The 14,774-nt window shown below is 61.1% G+C and overlaps 1 protein-coding gene and 1 long non-coding RNA gene across 4 annotated transcripts in view; one reads left to right on the top strand and one right to left on the bottom strand.

Annotated features, from left to right (window-relative positions):
- Positions 1-14,774, top strand: part of GAS6 (growth arrest specific 6) — a 48,934-nt gene that overhangs the window by 31,915 nt on the left and 2,245 nt on the right. For all 3 annotated transcript variants that reach the window (XM_028837392.2, XM_077974114.1, XM_077974115.1), the window contains 7 exons: positions 692-814; positions 1,658-1,779; positions 2,969-3,087; positions 3,209-3,398; positions 5,667-5,831; positions 7,204-7,372; positions 14,038-14,213. In XM_028837392.2, the coding sequence (XP_028693225.1) occupies positions 692-814; positions 1,658-1,779; positions 2,969-3,087; positions 3,209-3,398; positions 5,667-5,831; positions 7,204-7,372; positions 14,038-14,213 (1,064 nt within the window). The remainder of the gene's footprint in view (positions 1-691; positions 815-1,657; positions 1,780-2,968; positions 3,088-3,208; positions 3,399-5,666; positions 5,832-7,203; positions 7,373-14,037; positions 14,214-14,774) is intronic.
- LOC114673494 (uncharacterized) lies at positions 2,583-6,189 on the bottom strand. Its single transcript, XR_003724240.2, has 2 exons — positions 5,305-6,189; positions 2,583-4,966 (listed from the first exon to the last, which is right to left on the bottom strand). It is a non-coding gene; the product is annotated as an uncharacterized LOC114673494 (long non-coding RNA).

Genomic DNA, 14,774 nt, shown 5'->3' with positions numbered 1-14,774 from the left:
TCCTCCCCCACCACTCTCAACCCCTCCCCTACCTCCTCCCCTCCTCCCCCTCCCCCTCCCTCGCCTTCTCCTCTTCCTCTCTGCTTCTCCCCCTCCTCCTCCCCCTCCTCTTCCCCCCCTCCTCTTTCTCCCCTCCTCTTTCTCCATGCCCCTGTCCTTGCTCTCCTCTGGTGACTAAAGGTCTTCATTTCAGGGTTGCCCCTTGTAGCCCAGGGCGCTTGGCCATAAACAGTGTCTGTCCCACATAGATGTTCAAGTCTTAGGATTGTGGTTTAACCCGGTAGTGAAAATTGATTGAAACCTATAAATGCTTCTCTTTGGGGGTTTTGGTTTCAAATGCCCCTGGTGGAGTTGCTTTTTACTGCCCCGTATCCTGTGGCACCATCATTTAAATGGAACAGCACAGCGTGCACCACCGCCCCCCACCCCTGGACCAAGCAAGGCCCTTCCCAGCTCTCCATCTGCTGGGCTGAAATCAGCCTTCCCAGCCGGGCCTTGATCAGAAGCATGCCCCCAACACCCCAGGAGCTGCCCGGTCAGGGGAGGAGGGGAGGGAATTGGGGCCAGGGCGCGTTGGCCCCACAGAGCCTGGGTGTGATGTCCGGGTGGTGCCCTGGCCAGCCCCTACAGCCACCTGCCCTGGCCCCGTCTGAGATGCTGCCATGCTGAGGTTGGCCGGTCTTGCTTGCAGACATAGACGAGTGTGCAGACTCGGAGGCCTGCGGGGAGGCACGCTGCAAGAACCTGCCCGGCTCCTACTCCTGCCTCTGTGACAAGGGCTTTGCATACAGCTCCCAGGAGAAGGCCTGCCGAGGTACCCACGCCACGCGGTCACCCTCGGGTTCTCTCCTCCTCCTCTGACGCCCAAGCCCAGACACGGGTGCCGGTCACTGCCTGAGCCAGGGCAGTTGCTAACAACTGGGCGCTTCTGGTGAAAGAAAGTCTCTTTCTCTCTGTTTCTGTGAGCCTGGTAATGGCCTCTTCTACCACCATGCCCCCACACACGTGAGCACACACCCATGCCCCTTGTGCACACGAACGTACCGTGCACATGCATATATACCGCATGTACACACGTGCGTACCCTTCTCCACCTGCATAGATGGGGCCTCTCCCCAAAGGTATGGGGAGCAGCAAGCCTCCCTCTACTGTTCTCTCTTTTCAGCCGCCATGGGGGGACCCTGTTGGCCGCAGAGCCTCCAAGAGGGGCCATGCCCCCAGTGATGGGAACGGGCTGAGTAGGCAGACAGAGAGGGTGGGGAGGCCCAGGCTGCCTGCACTGACCTCCATCTCCCACCACAGCTGTCAGCGCCTCTGTGCTCCCGGGGACACCTCACTGCACAGCCTGGGCCTTGTTCTTCCTAGACCTGCCGTCCACACCAGCCTGGCGGCGGGAGTGGGTCTGGCCCGTTGGGAGCGTCCCCCTGGAACACCTGTAGCACTTTCACTCCCTTCAAGAAAGAGCCTGGCAGGAGCAGGCCGAGGGTGCAATCCTGGCTTTCCAATGGGGGCCTACAGACCCCAGGCTGCACCCGTTAGAATCTGCACGTAATTCCCCGAGTGCACCTTGTGTGTGGTTTGAGCAGGTGTGGTGTGATCCTGCCCCGTACAGTGTAGAGGCCTCCCCCGCTCACCGCCACTTCCCTCTGGCTGGCAGATGTGGATGAGTGTCTGCAGGGCCGCTGTGAGCAGGTCTGTGTGAACTCCCCGGGCAGCTACACCTGCCACTGTGATGGGCGCGGGGGCCTCAAGCTGTCCCAGGACATGGACACCTGTGAGGTAGGCAGCCCCTGGCCCCGCGGGCCTCTCACGGTGGTTCTGGGGGCCCTTGCCGGTGGGGGCTTTCGGGAGAAACGCTTCCATGAAGACCTGGCTTTGGCTGCGGTGTTGGGATCTCCAGGGCCACGTGGAGGTTGGGATGAGAAACGCTTCTTCTCCCTGGAGGACGTTTGGTTGTTATATTTATAAAGTCTCTATATTTATAAAGTCTCTATATTTATAAAGTCTCTATGGCAACTCCCAACTCACAGTGGACCAGCCTGGTGTGGACCCCAGTGTGACACCCACGGGGCACGGTCCCCACTGCCGCGTGCCAGGGAGCCAGCCTGACCGACCTGTCACACCGGGGGGATGTGGTACCCACATGGGGACGCTTCCCGGCAGGGCGGCTGTCGTGTTTCCTGTTCACCCTGGGCCTGTGCCTGGGGAGTTGGCGAAAGTGAGCATTTATTTAAAAAGCAAAACCACGGGATTCCACAGGTGAAACAGCCACCAGGACAGCTTCTCAGAGTCACAGACCTGGGACACGGCTGTGGGGCTCTTGGGTCTGGGCTGTGACGTTCGGGGCTCCCAGCCAGCCCTCGCCTTGAGGTTCTCTGCCTCACTGTCTCGTGTACTCGTGCAGAGGGCGTCGGGCCCCTGCCAGGCGTCCAGCTCACCCTGGCTGCCCACGGTGGGTGGAGCAGGCCGGCTCAGCCCCAGCCCCAGCCCCAGCCCCTCTGTTTTCCAGGGACACCAGCTCGCACCGGCCTTGGTTCTGTCCCCCATAGGGCAGCATGGAGGAACCACAGCCCAGAGCAGGGAACTTTCCAGGACAGCCATCTTCAAGGCGTCCATATTTATTTCATAATAGTGTATAATACTTTTTTATGATTCTCTGTACTTTTTGTATGCTTGACATATTTCATAATTTAAAAATAAAGAGTCAAGGGAAATGGGCAGGGAAGGAGGTGACGGGACCCCCGAGAAGCCCTGTGGGAAGCAGCTGGTGCGAGCCCGTCCTTCACCTGGGAGCCCCGGTGGTGGGGCCGGTGTGACAGCCTCTGGGGCCTCGGCAGCTGGAGGTGGGGCGGCCACACTCCCGAGGCATGGGAGGGACAGTGGACCTGCTGCACGGCGGGGGCCCGGGGCTCAGGGGAGCTGGAGTGGAGGTTGCGTCCCCGACCGGCATGGTCCCTATCTGTGGCAGGACATCTTGCCGTGCGTGCCCTTCAGCATGGCCAAGAGCGTGAAGTCCTTGTACCTGGGCCGGATGTTCAGTGGGACCCCCGTGATCCGACTGCGCTTCAAGAGGCTGCAGCCCACCAGGTGAGGAGGTGTCCACAGAAGGCAGCACAGCTTAGCACGGCCAAGGTGCTGGCTGCACGGGGCCCGGGCCCGGGCTTGGCCGTACACCTGGCGCTGACTCATTTCTCCTGTGGGTGCCCAGGCTCGTAGCTGAGTTTGACTTCCGGACCTTTGACCCCGAGGGCATCCTCCTCTTCGCTGGAGGCCACCAGGACAGCACCTGGATCGTGCTGGCCCTGCGAGCCGGCCGGCTGGAGCTGCAGCTGCGCTACAATGGCGTCGGCCGCGTCACCAGCAGCGGCCCGGTCATCAACCACGGCATGTGGCAGACGGTGAGTGTGCGGCAGCCGCCCCTTCCGGGCCGCACGGGGTTGTCCCTGAGCCTGACCCGGCTGTTACTCGCTTGTGCAACCGTGGAGATGAGCTCTGGGGCCTATACCTGCTGCATGCGGGCAGGATAGGGACCCCTGCCCTGTTCAGTTCATGCTCTGGGGGACAAGGACCCCTGCCCCATTCAGTTCATGCTCTGGGGGACAAGGACCCCTGCCCCGTTCAGTTCATGCTCTGGGGGACAGGGACCCCTGCCCCGTTCAGTTCATGCTCTGGGGGACAGGGACCCCTGCCCCGTTCAGTTCATGCTCTGGGGGACAGGGACCCCTGCCCCGTTCAGTTCATGCTCTGGGGGACAAGGACCCCTGCCCCGTTCAGTTCATGCTCTGGGGGACAGGGACCCCTGCCCCGTTCAGTTCATGCTCGGGGGGACAAGGACCTCTGCCCCGTTCAGTTCATGCTCTGGGGGACAGGGACCCCTGCCCCGTTCAGTTCATGCTCTGGGGGACAAGGACCCCTGCCCTGTTTAGTTCATGCTCGGGGGGACAAGGACCCCTGCCCTGTTGAGTTCATGCTCGGGGGCACAGGGACCCCTGCCCTGTTCAGTTCATGCTGTGGGGGCTCACTGCAGTGCTCTAAGCCTCTCTGCTATTTCATCACGTATCAGCCTGGCTCCCTCAGAAGGGGGCCTCAAGTGAGTTTGGTCTCCCGGAGTTCAGGTCGCTCTTGGCTCAGGTGAGAACCCGTGGTTCTCAGCCCCGGGGACCCTGGGCTGTGTCTGGAGGCCATACTGTGTATCCTGAGCGGGGCGGGGAACAGAGGCCAGGGCTGTGTCTGGAGGCCGTACTGTTAATCCTGAGCGGGGCGGGGAAGAGAGGCCAGGGCTGTGTCTGGAGGCCGTACTGTTTATCCTGAGCGGGGCGGGGAACAGAGGCCTGGGCTGCTTGATGCTGCACGCAGGGTGCCCCACCAGGGGAGGAAGCCACCACTGAACCTGCACCACAGGTACCGCTCCTGCCATACGTGTCTCCCTGGCCGTGGACAGGCCAGGCGCCACCCACCCACCTTTCCCTGTAGGACGGTGTGGACGCTGCCGTCCCTGAACTCTGGCTCCCAGGGCCTGCTGGTCAGTGCAGTCATGCATGCCAAGGGTCCAGGTGACCTCACCGGGGCTGCCTCTTGCCAGAAACGTCCTGACCACCTGGACTCCAGCGCCATGGGCCACCTGAGGGGTCCTGGTCAGACCTGCACTTGGGCAGCTGTGGGCAGCGGTAAAACGCGCCCACCCCACATCCCCATCCATGGAGTGAGAGGGTCTGTAACCAACCAGGCTCCCGCCCACAGCGCTGGGCCTCCCTCACCACACGGGGCTTTCAGAAGTAAAAGCTGGGAAGAAAGCACGTCATGTCCTTCAGAAGTGAAGATGAAGTGGAAAATTCACCTTGGCCCCGCAGATGAAACATTGTAGACTTTGCTCCTATTTCCATTCTGCAGAGTAAGGCCTCGCTCCATTTTCCCAGCCTCTTAAAGGAACAGCATCTCCAAGAGCAGAAGGCTGTTCTCAGCAAAGCTACAGAAAGCAAATGGAGGGGAAGCAGTTTCAGGGATGAAGCCACGGGGTGAGGGGCCAGGGCAGGTGGCCAGAGGCGAGGTCGCCGTGGGGAGCGGTATTGCATAGACCTGCCCAGTGACTCACAGTGGCCGCCGCGGCCCAGCAAGACGGGCCCTTCCCCGGCAGGGGTACCTCGTGAGGACCCTCTCTAGCTGCTCCCCAAACCCAGCTGACCCGAACTGGTACCGTGTTTTTGTGACTCAGTTCAAACCCAAATACCTGAAAGGTGTTTTCACACAGGAACAAGGATATTTTTCTGAAGCTTAGGAATATAGTGTATCTAGTGTTAGACTTACAGGTTTCCTGTGAGGAAAGTTTCTGGTGACCACACTGATGCATCGAGGGCCCTCCTGGCCCAGGTGATGAGCACGGACTTTCTGAGGTCGGGTCCCTCTTGGCCCAGGTGAGGATCAGGTGGTCTCCCCGAGGTCAGGTCCTTGTCGGCCCAGGTGAGGATCAGGTGGTCTCCTTGAGATTGAGATCCTCTTGGCTCAGATGAGGATGAGGTGGTCCCCCTGTTGGCCCAGGTGAGGATCAGGTGGTCTCCCCGAGGTCAGGTCCCTCTTGGCTCAGGAGAGGATGAGTGTGGTTTTTCTGCAGTTGGGAGCCCTTCAGAACGTGCACTCCCACCTCTTCTCATGGCGCTGCCTCTCTTCAGATCTCTGTTGAGGAGCTGGCGCGGAATCTGGTCATCAAGGTCAACAGGGACGCTGTCATGAAAATCGCGGTGGCCGGGGACTTGTTCCAACCGGAGCGAGGACTGTATCATCTGAACCTCACCGTAGGAGGCATTCCCTTCCATGAGAAGGACCTCGTGCAGCCTGTGAGTACCGTACCTGTGCCTGTGTGGACACGCCGTGTGCTGGGATCCCGGGAACGGTGTCAGGAAGGCTCAGTCACGCCCTGCCCTGTGTTTACCACTGTGCCTGTGTAGACGCGCCGTGTGCTGGGATCCCGAGACTGGTGTCAGGAAGGCTCAGTCACGCCCTGCCCTGTGTTTACCACTGTACCTGCGTAGACGCGCCGTGTGCTGGGATCCCGAGAACGGTGTCAGGAAGGCTCAGTCATGCCCTGCCCTGTGTTTACCACTGTACCTGCGTAGACGCGCCGTGTGCTGGGATCCCAGGACTGGTGTCAGGAAGGCTCAGTCACGCCCTGCCCTGTGTTTACCACTGTACCTGCGTAGACGCGCCGTGTGCTGGGATCCCGGGAACGGTGTCAGGAAGGCTCAGTCACGCCCTGCCCTGTGTTTACGATTAACCAGGTGTGGGGAGGACCTAGAGGAAGGAAAGGTTTCCTAGAATTTGACAAAGTCATGGTACAGCTGTGTCATTAATTTTACCATCTCTTTTTATGAGACCCGTCTAAGTTTTCATCTGAATTGATCATAATGTTGTCTATTTTTCAATGGAGACAAGACACAATGAAATTATTCCCTAACAGAACAACAAACTTTTTTGGACAATTTCCAAGAACATTTTGGGTTTTGTAACTCTGCCATGAGTCTCATAAGGGAAGAACAGCCATGGTGGGGCGGCCAGTGTGGGCCCTTTCTCCAGGTCCCACCTTCTCTCCTCTTCAGCACAGCACACGCCTGTGCCCCCGACCTGTCTCCAGCCCCCACGCACTGACATCTAAGCCTTCATCCTGGGTGTTTTCACTTCCACACCAGACAGGAGAAGGGCACACATGTCTTCGCGTCTGTGGGTGCTGAGTGTCGGCAGTGCCTGTGCTGAAGCCAGCCCTTCAGTGTTATGAGGGGCACCTGCTTCCCAGGCCCACGGACTGCCTGGTGCTGGGACTTTGCCTGGCTCGCCCCTCCCTGTTTCACACATAAGGGGGTTGCCCTGATTTGCCCACAGCCATATTGAATATTGAATAATTCACGTGAGTGCTGGATGGTTAAACAATCCTTATTGTTTGACCTTGGACCCATGTGGCCTTTTCAGTCCTTTCCTAGCTTTAAAATTAACCTGTATTTCCTGAGCATACACCAGTGCAAACAGGTATTCTGCAGTGGGTCATTTTGTAAAGTGAGGAAACCGTCTGTGAAAATCACCACCACCAGTGGGATTGGCCCATTTTTGCAGTAGGTCTGCACTTGCTGCGGCTGCGAAGGCACCACCCACTGCCTGGGGTGTCCGGCATGGGCCTCTCGCTCCCAGGAAGCCACGGAGATTTCTCTGCCTTTCCAGATAAACCCTCGTCTGGATGGCTGTATGAGGAGCTGGAACTGGCTGAACGGAGAAGACACCACCATCCAAGAAACGGTGAAAGCGAACACGAAAATGCAGTGCTTCTCGGTGACAGAGAGAGGCTCCTTTTACCCGGGGAGTGGCTTTGCCTTCTACAGCCTGGACTACAGTAAGTCTTGGCTCTTCCCGTTGGGGCGGCTGTGGCTGCACCTCCAGGCATACGCTGAGAGCAAGCAGACGGCCTCAGATGGCAGTGTCAGGACAAGCTGAGGCTCCTCCGGTTCCAGGGCAGGGTGGGGTGGGCAGAGGTGTGCGCAGAGGCCCACCTCTCAGGATGGCTGTGCAGGTCACTCAGTTCAGAGTCAGCCAGTGAAGAAAAAATGACAGAGATGTGCCGAGAAGATGCTTGCCAGGCCGGTGCTGGGAGGCCGGGGAGGCTGGGAGGCCCTAGAGGGTCCTTTGCAGAAAGTCAAGTCCTGAGACAGCACCAGCCTTAGGACTTGTCCAGAGGCACATGGAAGCTCTCACTAATGTGGTGAACACTGCGGTCACCGATAACCCGGTGAGACATCTACAACAGGAGGTGTCTAAAAACAGCAATGAAGCTGCCTGGGGGACAGTGAACTCAGGCCTGAAAAAGGAGGACAGGGTAGGTGTGAGCTGCTGGCCCAGTCCTGCGGTGCCCTGGGGAAGGTGCTGCCGCCCTCCATGGTGAAGGCCCTGGAGCTGCTGTGCGGACAGAGTTACTGCTCAGCCCGCCCTACCTCACATTCCCACCCCACATGGGTCCCACTGGAGCACCGCAGCCCCACCTTGTTCCTGAACACCGAGCCGTTTATGGCGAAGCCCCCACATGCACAGAGGGCAGACAGTGCCCCCTCCATCAGATCTCAGGGCTGCCAGCCCTCAAGCACCCAGCAGGAACCCCAGGTTCAAGGGGGTCCACGCGGAGCAAAGGGGAGGGTCCTGCCCCGTCTCCTGAGCCAGATCCAGTGTCCGCGTCTCTCCCTGGGTGTCAAAAGCGTGACCATGTCAGGAAAGGCATCTGTGAGAAAAGCCCGTCTGCCACCGTGCACGCATTCTCCCTCAGTCTCGATTTTTCACTTACAAATCTAGAGCATCATTATAATGTTTGACAGGAAATCATGTCATATGAAATGCTTAAATCCTTTTTCCACTTAATATCATACACATTTCTCAGGGGTAACCTTACGCAGGCATCACAGGGGCCGTTTCCAGTGACTGCCGGCCGCGTCTGCTGGCCCGTTTTGGTCTATCCAGACTGAAGCAGTTAGAGCTCCATGCGTTCCCAGCGAATCTCAAACTACACCAGTAACGTCTCTTAAAGACGGAAGAGACTTGCTGGGAACGGTAGCACTGGCCTGGCTCACTCTGCAGTGACTCAGCCTGGGCTCAGGCTCACAGATCTCCAGGTCTGTGCAGCCTCCACGTGAGGGGCCACGTGGAGCCGGGAAACCTTCCCGGGGAGAGCAGAGGCCAGTGCCCTCGTGAAGCCCATGATGGCCAGCACGTGCCCGGTTCCTGAAGGGAGCTTCCTTTTTTTTTTTTGAGATGGAGTTTCGCTCTTGTTGCCCAGGCTGGAGTGCAATGGCACCATCTCGGCTGCACCTCCCAGATTCGCACCACAACCTCTGCCTCCTGGGTTCAAGCGATTCTCCTGCCTCAGCCTCCCGAGTAGCTGGGATTACAGGGATGTGCCACCATACCCAGCTAATTTTGCATTTTTGGTAGAGATGGGATTTCTCCATGGTTGGTCAGGCTGGTCTTGAACTCCCGACCTTAGGTGATCCACCGACCTCAGCCTCCCAAAGTGCTTGGATTACAGGCGTGAGCCACCACACCCAGCCAGGAGCTTCCATTTTAAAGGACACCATCATCTTTCCTTTCACAGGTGATGGGAAGACCAGCCAACAGGAGAATTTTTGTTACTTTTTGTTTCTGTTGCTGTATTTTTGTTACTTTTTCTGATTTTGTGTTTCAATGCCATAAATGGTTGTTGAGAACTGACATGGCGGGTACCAGCTAGGGACAGGCGATGTGGGTTTGAGGTGCACACAGCCCCGTGGGAAAGAGACAGGGAAGCCAGCACAATTCACTATGACCCCACTCGGCCCGCAGTGTGAGGCCCCCGATCACAAATCCATACACACATTGATTTGGGGTCCTTTTTCCTAAAACAGCTTCTTTGTTAGGACTTTGGAATTCTGGGTGAGATAGAAACACTGAAATCAGGGTGGAGGTTTTATCTTCTGGCTTCTAAGTCCGCGGAGGGCTCAGCGTGGAGAGGACATGCGGTGGTATTCTCCCTGGGAAAACAGGAATTCAGCCCTTTCTAGTAACATACGTTTTGGGGCACTTTTGTATGAGCTACGGATGCCACGTGATTTCATTCAGATGCATTACATATGACACATGTGGGTTCATGCACACACGCAGCACGTGAGTGGAAAACCCCACTGAGGCAGGAGCAGAGCAAAGACTGACAGCGCAGACCCCAGACCGTGCGTGCTCCTGACAGCTCAGACCCCAGACCGCGCGCGCTCCTGACAGCTCAGACCCCAGACCGCGCGTGCTGCTGACAGCTCAGACCCCAGACCGCCCTTGCTGCTGACAGCTCAGACCCCAGACCGCCTGTGATCCTGACAGCTCAGACCCCAGACCGCGCGCGCTCCTGACAGCTCAGACCCCAGACCGCGCCTGCTCCTGACAGCTCAGACCCCAGATCGCGCCTGCTCCTGACAGCTCAGACCCCAGACCGCGCGCACTCCTGACAGCTCAGACCCCAGGCCGCGCGCGCTCCTGACAGTGCAGACCCCAGACCGCGCGCGCTCCTGACAGCTCAGACCCCAGACCGCGCCTGCTCCTGACAGTTCAGACCCCAGACCGCCCTTGCTGCTGACAGCTCAGACCCCAGACCGCCTGTGATCCTGACAGCTCAGACCCCAGACCGCGCCTGCTCCTGACAGCTCAGACCCCAGATCGCGCCTGCTCCTGACAGCTCAGACCCCAGACCGCGTGTGCTCCTGACAGCTCAGACCCCAGACCGCGCGCGCTCCTGACAGCGCAGACCCCAGACCGCGCGCGCTCCTGACAGCTCAGACCCCAGACCGCGCCTGCTCCTGACAGCTCAGACCCCAGACCGCCCTTGCTGCTGACAGCTCAGACCCCAGACCGCCTGTGATCCTGACAGCTCAGACCCAAGACCGCGCATGCTCCTGATAGCGCAGACCCCAGACCGCGCCCGCTGCTGACAGCTCAGACCCCAGATCGCGCTCGCTCCTGACAGCTCAGACCCCAGACCGCGCCTGCTCCTGACAGCTCAGACCCCAGATCGCGCCTGCTCCTGACAGCTCAGACCCCAGACCGCGCCTGCTCCTGACAGTTCAGACCCCAGACCGCGTGCGCTCCTGACAGCTCAGACCCGACTGCGAGTGTTCCTGACAGCTCAGACCCCAGACCGCGCGCGCTCCTGACAGCTCAGACCCCAGACCGCGCCTGCTCCTGACAGCGCAGACCCCAGACCGCGCGCGCTCTTGACAGCTCAGACCCCAGACCGGCCTTGCTGCTGACAGCTCAGACCCCAGACCGCGCCTGCTCCTGACAGCTCAGACCCCAGACCGGCCTTGCTGCTGACAGCGCAGACCTCAGACCGCGCGCGCTCCTGACAGCTCAGACCCCAGACCGCGCCTGCTCCTGACAGCGCAGACCCCAGACCGTGCGCGCTCCTGACAGCTCAGACCCCAGACCGCGCCTGCTCCTGACAGCTCAGACCCCAGACCGCGCGCGCTCCTGACAGCTCAGACCCCAGACCGCGCGCGCTCCTGACAGCGCAGACCCCAGACCGCGCGCGCTCCTGACAGCTCAGACCCCAGACCGCGCCTGCTCCTGACAGCTCAGACCCCAGACCGCCCTTGCTGCTGACAGCTCAGACCCCAGACCGCCTGTGATCCTGACAGCTCAGACCCCAGACCGCCTGTGATCCTGACAGCTCAGACCCAAGACCGCGCATGCTCCTGACAGCGCAGACCCCAGACCGCGCGCGCTCCTGACAGCTCAGACCCCAGACCGCGCGCGCTCCTGACAGCTCAGACCCCAGACCGCGCCTGCTCCTGACAGCTCAGACCCCAGACCGCCCTTGCTGCTGACAGCTCAGACCCCAGACCGCCTGTGATCCTGACAGCTCAGACCCAAGACCGCGCATGCTCCTGATAGCGCAGACCCCAGACCGCGCCCGCTGCTGACAGCTCAGACCCCAGATCGCGCTCGCTCCTGACAGCTCAGACCCCAGACCGCGCCTGCTCCTGACAGCTCAGACCCCAGATCGCGCCTGCTCCTGACAGCTCAGACCCCAGACCGCGCCTGCTCCTGACAGTTCAGACCCCAGACCGCGTGCGCTCCTGACAGCTCAGACCCGACTGCGAGTGTTCCTGACAGCTCAGACCCCAGACCGCGCGCGCTCCTGACAGCTCAGACCCCAGACCGCGCCTGCTCCTGACAGCGCAGACCCCAGACCGCGCGCGCTCTTGACAGCTCAGACCCCAGACCGGCCTTGCTGCTGACAGCTCAGACCCCAGACCGCGCCTGCTCCTGACAGCTCAGACCCCAGACCGGCCTTGCTGCTGACAGCGCAGACCTCAGACCGCGCGCGCTCCTGACAGCGCAGACCCCAGACCGCGCCTGCTCCTGACAGCGCAGACCCCAGACCGTGCGCGCTCCTGACAGCTCAGACCCCAGACCGCGCCTGCTCCTGACAGCTCAGACCCCAGACCGCGCGCGCTCCTGACAGCTCAGACCCCAGACCGCGCGCGCTCCTGACAGCGCAGACCCCAGACCGCGCGCGCTCCTGACAGCTCAGACCCCAGACCGCGCCCGCTGCTGACAGCTCAGACCCCAGACCGCGCGCGCTCCTGACAGCGCAGACCTCAGACCGCGCGCGCTCCTGACAGCTCAGACCCCAGACCGCGCGCGCTCCTGACAGCTCAGACCCCAGACCGCGCGCGCTCCTGACAGCGCAGACCCCAGACCGCGCGCGCTCCTGACAGCTCAGACCCCAGACCGCGCCTGCTCCTGACAGCTCAGACCCCAGACCGCCCTTGCTGCTGACAGCTCAGACCCCAGACCGCCTGTGATCCTGACAGCTCAGACCCCAGACCGCGCCTGCTCCTGACAGCTCAGACCCCAGACCGCGCATGCTCCTGACAGCGCAGACCCCAGACCGCGCATGCTCCTGACAGCGCAGACCCCAGACCGCGCCCGCTGCTGACAGCTCAGACCCCAGACCGCGTGCGCTCCTGACAGCTCAGACCCCAGACCGCGAGTGTTCCTGACAGCTCAGACCCCAGACCGCGCCTGCTCCTGACAGCTCAGACCCCAGACCGCCCTTGCTGCTGACAGCTCAGACCCCAGACCGCGAGTGTTCCTGACAGCTCAGACCCCAGACCGCGCCTGCTCCTGACAGCTCAGACCCCAGACCGCCCTTGCTGCTGACAGCTCAGACCCCAGACCGCCTGTGATCCTGACAGCTCAGACCCCAGACCGCCTGTGATCCTGACAGCTCAGACCCCAGACCGCGCCTGCTCCTGACAGCTCAGACCCCAGACCGCGCCCGCTGCTGACAGCGCAGACCCCAGACCGCGCGCGCTCCTGACAGCTCAGACCCCAGACCGCGCCTGCTCCTGACAGCTCAGACCCCAGACCGCGCCCGCTGCTGACAGCGCAGACCCCAGACCGCGCGTGCTGCTGACAGCTCAGACCCCAGACCGCGCCTGCTCCTGACAGCTCAGACCCCAGACCGCGCCCGCTGCTGACAGCGCAGACCCCAGACCGCGCGCGCTCCTGACAGCTCAGACCCCAGACCGCGCCTGCTCCTGACAGCTCAGACCCCAGACCTCACCTGCTCCTGACAGCTCAGACCCCAGACCGCGTGCGCTCCTGACAGCTCAGACCCCAGACCGCGAGTGTTCCTGACAGCTCAGACCCCAGACCGCGAGTGTTCCTGACAACTCAGACCCCAGACCGCCTGTGATCCTGACAGCTCAGACCCCAGACCGCGCCTGCTCCAGACAGCGCAGACCCCAGACCGCGCGCGCTCCTGACAGCTCAGACCCCAGACCGCGCGCGCTCCTGACAGCTCAGACCCCAGACCGCGCGTGCTCCTGACAGCTCAGACCCCAGACCGCTGTGCTCCTGACAGCTCAGACCCCAGACCGCGCCTGCTCCTGACAGCTCAGACCCCAGACCCCGCGTGCTCCTGACAGCGCAGACCCCAGACCGCCTGTGATCCTGACAGCTCAGTCCCCAGACCGCTGTGCTCCTGACAGCTCAGACCCCAGACCGCCATGCTCCCGACAGCTCTTGTCTGCACTCTTGACTCACGCTGTGCCTGTGCTGCTGCTCAGAAGCTGCAGGTGAGACTTGAGGCACGAGGCCATGCACCTGTACGTGCTCTGAGGAAGGAGCTGCCAGGCGCTCCTGAAACAAGAGGACATCAGAGCAAGGCAGGGACAGGCCTGCATCCCATGGTACACAGCCCGTGTCCCCTCAGGCAGGTCTGCGTGGCCTGGTGGTCGCCTAGAGCGGATTTGCAAGTGGGGTACTGGTGTGGCCAGGGAGAGACAGCCTGGGGGTCCCTGGTGCCTCTGGGCTCTGGGCCAAGATCTGAACCAGACTCTCGAGTTTTCTTTCACATCCCAGATCAGGGCCGTCCGCGCAGCTTCCCACCGCGGCCGGGACTGCCTCTCTCAGGGCCCCGCTCCGACCTCACTGTGGCCTCTCCACTGCATCCCACCCTATAACGCACCGCTTTCATCGCAGTGCGGACCCCTCTGGACATCGGGACAGAATCGACCTGGGAAATAGAAGTCGTGGCTCACATCCGCCCGGCCGCAGACACAGGGGTGCTGTTCGCACTCTGGGTCCCCGACCTCCGTGCCGTGCCTCTCTCTGTGGCCCTGGTAGACTATCACTCCACAAAGAAGCTCAAGAAGCAGGTAGGGCCTCCGCCACCCGGGGTGTCCTGACCGGCTCACCCCACAGGCACATGGGCCGCACTCCCTGGCAGGGGATGGAGGGGGCCTGGGGTGGGATCCCCAGGGAGCCCCAAAAGCCTCTGACCAGAGGTCCGATGAGCCAAGCCTGGCGCGGGCCACCCTTCCAACTGTGGGGGTTGTTTGGACACGGCTGACTGGGGGGGCCGGTGCCTGCGAGCCACACTCGGCCCACAGCGTGGGAGCTTTTCCCGTTCGGCTGGGCAGACGGTGGCTCACAGCAAACTGAATTAGTCTCTCATGTTTAAGTCAGATGATTTCAGCAACAAACTCAGTTTTCCAATTTCCCTGGAAAAGTCAGATCTGTGACCTCGGCTGGTGCCCCCCACAGGTCTTTCCCTGAGGGACAGTGGGTGGAGCTGAGTGCAGCTGCCCCTTGGACGAGGTCCCCCACCCCCGGTCCTCACAATAAGTCAGCTGTCTTGGGCCGGGGGAGTCATGCTGTTTTCCCCACAGAACAATCAGGAGGTGACAGAAACAGGTTGTATTCTCTCGTTCCTGTGC

Source organism: Macaca mulatta, chromosome 17 (genome assembly GCF_049350105.2).
Source record: "Macaca mulatta isolate MMU2019108-1 chromosome 17, T2T-MMU8v2.0, whole genome shotgun sequence".
In the NCBI taxonomy this organism is placed as follows: domain Eukaryota; kingdom Metazoa; phylum Chordata; class Mammalia; order Primates; family Cercopithecidae; genus Macaca; species Macaca mulatta.
Note: the sequence above shows the minus strand (reverse complement) of the source record. Positions and strands in the feature narration are given on the sequence as shown.